The sequence below is a fragment of the Colobus angolensis genome, unplaced genomic scaffold, assembly GCF_000951035.1.
Source record: "Colobus angolensis palliatus isolate OR3802 unplaced genomic scaffold, Cang.pa_1.0 Scaffold1, whole genome shotgun sequence".
NCBI lineage: Eukaryota > Metazoa > Chordata > Mammalia > Primates > Cercopithecidae > Colobus > Colobus angolensis.
In genome coordinates, this window is record NW_012110918.1 from 10,945,767 (window position 1) to 10,947,210 (window position 1,444).

Genomic DNA, 1,444 nt, shown 5'->3' on the forward strand with positions numbered 1-1,444 from the left:
AAAAAAAAAAAAATGCAATATGCTTGTGCACATATACCAGTTACTTTATGTACAATAAAGGAATGGGGAAGGGGGAAATGAAAGAATAGAGAAAACTATACGGTAGTAGTCAGGATGTGTTGGAACCAAATTGCAGTTTTCTAATTGAGAATGTAATCTTGGTCTTTAAAGAACAGAGTTCTGGAGTAAAGAAGCAGGTTCCCTTTTCAGTAGACACCTCCCGTCTGCTGTTGGAACACATCAATTGTATCTTCATCCTCCATTTCCAACTAGCATAAAAGAAAAAACAAATGTAAGAGCACTGATTAAGTCCTGAAAATTAATGATTTTCACGTTTAAGTATGCTGAAAACATGTACATGTTCCACTGAGTTCCAAGTTTCATTATTTTAGATGTCTCATAGCTTAATGTATCAACACACTTGGTTTAAGTAATTTTTTACTTGGCTTCCTTTTTTATGACTATTAGATAAAACTTAACTTTGTGTGTGTTTTTTTCTTTTTTTTTTGGAGACAAGATTTCTGTCACCCAGGCTGGAGGGCAGTGGCGTGATCTCAGCTCACTGCAACCTCCATCCCTCAGGTTCAAGCAATACTCCTGCCTCAGTCTCCCGAGTAGCTGAGATTACAGGCATCCACCACTATGCCCAGCTAATTTTTTTGTATTTTTAGTAGAGATGGGGTTTCATCATGTTGGCCAGGCTGGTCTCAAACTCCTGAGCTCAAGTGATCTGCCTGCCTTGGCCTCCCAAGTGCTGGGATTACAGGCGTGAGCCACTGCGCCCAGCCAAAACTTAGTTTTTGAGTAAAAATCAGAGTATTAGCCAGGTGCGGTGGCTCATGCCTGTAATCCAAGTACTATTAGAGGCCAACATTGGAGGACTGCTTGAGCCCAGGAGACCTAGACCAGCCTGGGCAACATAGAGAGACAACATCTCTACAAAAAAAAGTAAAAAAAAAAAAAATTAGCCAGCCACGGTGACACATGTCCATACTCCCAGCTACTCAGGAAGCCAAGGTGAGAGGATCAATTGAGCCCGTAAGATAAGGCCGCAGTGAACCGTGACCACACCAGCTCACTCCAGCCTGAGTGACAAAGCGAAAGACCCTATATCAAAAAAAGAGAAAAAAAGGCAGGGGCCAGGCACAATGGCTCACTCCTGTAATCCGAACACTTTGGGAGGCTGAGGCGGGCAGATCACCTGAGGTCAGGAGTTCAAGACCAGCCTGGCCAACCTGGTAAAACCCCATCCCTGCTAAAAATATTTTAAAAATTAGCCGGGCATGGTGGCATGTGCCTGTAATCCCAGCTATTTGGGAGGCTGAGGCAGGAGAATCGCTTGAACCCAGCAAGCAGAGGTTGTGGTGAGCCAATATCGTGCCACTGGACTCCAACCTGGGTGACGGAGCGAGACTTGGTCTCAAAAAAAAAAAAAAAAAAAAAA

The 1,444-nt window shown here is 43.5% G+C and overlaps 2 protein-coding genes across 2 annotated transcripts in view; both read right to left on the reverse strand.

The window, feature by feature from the left end:
* Positions 1 to 149, reverse strand: part of HN1 (hematological and neurological expressed 1) — a 58,612-nt gene extending 58,463 nt beyond the window's left edge. The window contains exon 1 of the mRNA XM_011943372.1: positions 102 to 149. The gene's annotated coding sequence lies outside the window, so the exon portion shown is untranslated. The remainder of the gene's footprint in view (positions 1 to 101) is intronic.
* Positions 1 to 1,444, reverse strand: part of SUMO2 (small ubiquitin-like modifier 2) — a 59,519-nt gene continuing 58,075 nt past the window's right edge. The window contains exon 5 of the mRNA XM_011932905.1: positions 1 to 269. Within this exon, the coding sequence (XP_011788295.1) occupies positions 207 to 269 (63 nt within the window). The 3' untranslated portion in view covers positions 1 to 206. The remainder of the gene's footprint in view (positions 270 to 1,444) is intronic.